Source organism: Chrysochloris asiatica, unplaced genomic scaffold (assembly GCF_000296735.1).
Source record: "Chrysochloris asiatica unplaced genomic scaffold, ChrAsi1.0 scaffold00341, whole genome shotgun sequence".
Classification (NCBI taxonomy): Eukaryota; Metazoa; Chordata; class Mammalia; order Afrosoricida; family Chrysochloridae; genus Chrysochloris; species Chrysochloris asiatica.
The window spans coordinates 1368552-1371177 of record NW_006408859.1 but is presented as its reverse complement, the minus strand read 5'-3'; the positions used below and the strand labels follow the sequence as shown (position 1 = coordinate 1371177).

Here is a 2626-nt window from a genome sequence, read left to right as displayed (position 1 = left end):
GAAAACCCTGGCAGTTTGTTTCTGTAATGATTACAGTCTCAGAAACCCAATAAATAGCAGTTCTGCTCTGTCACATTGGTTGTGCACCTGAATTGACTTGAAGGCATCTAACAACGGGAATTCATTCACTGCATTATAGGTATAGGGGTTAAGATTCCAATACATTGTGGGGGATACAATTCATTGCTTAACAATGATTGTTAAACAGCTCAAATGGAACAAATCCCAAACAGAAATCTATCTCCCCTTACCCTGTCATACCTGCTCAGCCTTTACTATCTTTCATCTAATTGAAGAGAACTCTAGTTGATTCAGGCCCAAAACCTTAGAGTTACCTATTACCTATTCTCCTTCCCCTTATCCAGTCAGGAAATCCTGTTGAAAATACATATGGGATCCAACCATTTCTCACCACATTCAAAACCACCACCCTGGGCTGAGTCACTGTCATTTCATCTGGATTGCTGCCACAACCTCCTGACTTATCTCCCTGCTTCTGTTCTTATATTCCTATCTTTAGCACAACCATATTAAAACGTTATATCAGTTTCATGCCCCCTTTCTACTCAGAACAGTACCTCCCTTCCCTTCAAAGTAAGAGCCAAAGTTCCCACAATGTTTAAAGGCTCTACAAACTAGGACCTGCATTATCTCTTGAACTGTCTCTACTACTGTTTACTTGGTCAAAAAGCCATTCTAAGCATATTGGCCTCTTGGTTATTCTTTGAATAGTCTTGGCATATTTATAATAATACTAAGGGCTTTTTGTCCCTTCTACCTGGTATGTTTTTCCGAGTGATTCTGTTATAAATTTCAAGAACCATAGTCCTGGTGTGGCACTACAATTAATTAAATCACATTGTATGCACACACAGTATAGGCACAGTGAGCCATTTGTACAGTTAGAGTGGTGAGAACCCTCTCCAAATCCAAGTTCCTTGATACCGGCCAAGGACAAACCTTATAAGCATCCCTTTCTAAGGATAGCTTCCAAAGAAGTTTGGGATTTTGTTCATTTTTCTGTTTCTTTGTTACATGAAAATACAAAGCATTTAGATCAAACCATTTCTCTTTTGGAAATGGGGAATAATTTTTACTTTAACTGGGTTAAATAAGTGAATTTATTCACTTTTACATTTCTGAAAAGTGCTTGGCAGTATTATTCACGACCTGTACTGGATTTTGTAATTACAGAAGCAGTTTGCTTCATAATAAAATTTGCTAATTTCAAAAAACAAAACAAAACAAAACAAAACTTAAAGTATCTCCTTTGATACTCAGCTTGAAAAACATCATCCATTAATGTGGCCCTAGATTTCAAAGAAGATAACTGATTTTTTTCTCTTTCAACTTTTCTTTCCTCTTCCATGTTCCAAAGAGCCTATTTGAAACTTGTCATCTTTAGGTTTGCTTTTGTGAGTAACTGATCTTTCTTTTTTATAGGCCAAGATGCAGAATTATCAGGGACACTTTCACTTGTTTTGACACAGTGCTGTAAAAGAATAAAGGATACTGTTCAGAAATTGGCTTCGGATCACAAAGACATTCACAGCAGTGTTTCTCGGGTTGGAAAAGCTATTGACAAGGTATGTTATTGAAGGAAGCGTTTGGTATCTTTTTTAAGCATCATCCTTCATCTGATGTTAGTACTGATTATTTTGTGATGTTCCTTTCACCTTTGCTTTTGATAACTTTTGCAGGTTGGGTTTTACTATGCGAATCCTACTTAAGTTGCCTGTTTCTATTATTTAACAAACAAACCAAAAAAACCTCTTTTATATAGCTATGCTGTTTATCCTTTTTTATATGACTACAACCTCTAGGGTCATGATGAGTGAATTTCCAAATATTAACCTCCTATGTTTGTCATGGAGGTGAGGCAGTTTGTGTCAGTAAAGATTTACAGCCTTGGAAGAAGCAATTCTACCTTCTCCTGTAGGTTTCTATGACTTGGAATTGACTTGAAGCCAGTGGTTGTAATTTAGGATTTTATGTGTGAGTGTTTTTTTGTTTTGTTTTAACAGAAGTAACTTTTCATACTTTCTGAGTAACTCCCTGGCTGTGACTGTCTCTCAGTCACACCCCTACACCCTCATCTTCCTGTGGACATGTTGGTTGCTTTTGTCTAATGTTGCCTTCTGTGTGAATGAGTGGGTTGCTGGCCAACAGTGCTAATCCTGTTTATTGACAGATTTTTTGTGTGTGTGTGACGTCTCTTGAATATGCAATCTTTGACTTAGTGGTTAACTTGATAAGTACCTTTGAGTGGATTCTGATTCATAGCTACCCTTTGTGCAACAGAACAAAGCACTGCCTGGTCCTGTGCCATTCCCACAACTATTGCTATGTTGAGTGACTTATGTACAAGCAGTTAAGGCTAGACCAAGTTTATGGCCCTGATAGCGTCTAAAGGAAGTAGCCCAAGGTTATAATATGATGGTTCTTATGACTGCAAAGTTGGTGGTTCAAGTTCACCATCTGTTCCTCGGAAACCCTATACAGTGTTTTTATGGGTCGGAACAGACTCAACAGCACTTAACAACAACAACAAATGACTGTTTCAGCCACTCTGGCCATGGGGACTGATTATGAGTATTTTTCACATTGTAAACTTTTAGGGACTCCT

At 37.8% G+C, this 2626-nt stretch overlaps 1 protein-coding gene across 1 annotated transcript in view; it reads left to right on the top strand.

The window, feature by feature from the left end:
* The window catches only part of RMND5A (required for meiotic nuclear division 5 homolog A (S. cerevisiae)), a 64696-nt gene that overhangs the window by 27135 nt on the left and 34935 nt on the right, over positions 1 to 2626 (top strand). Inside the window, exon 2 of the mRNA XM_006875860.1 lies at positions 1444 to 1586. Coding sequence (XP_006875922.1) covers positions 1444 to 1586 — 143 coding nt within the window. The remainder of the gene's footprint in view (positions 1 to 1443; positions 1587 to 2626) is intronic.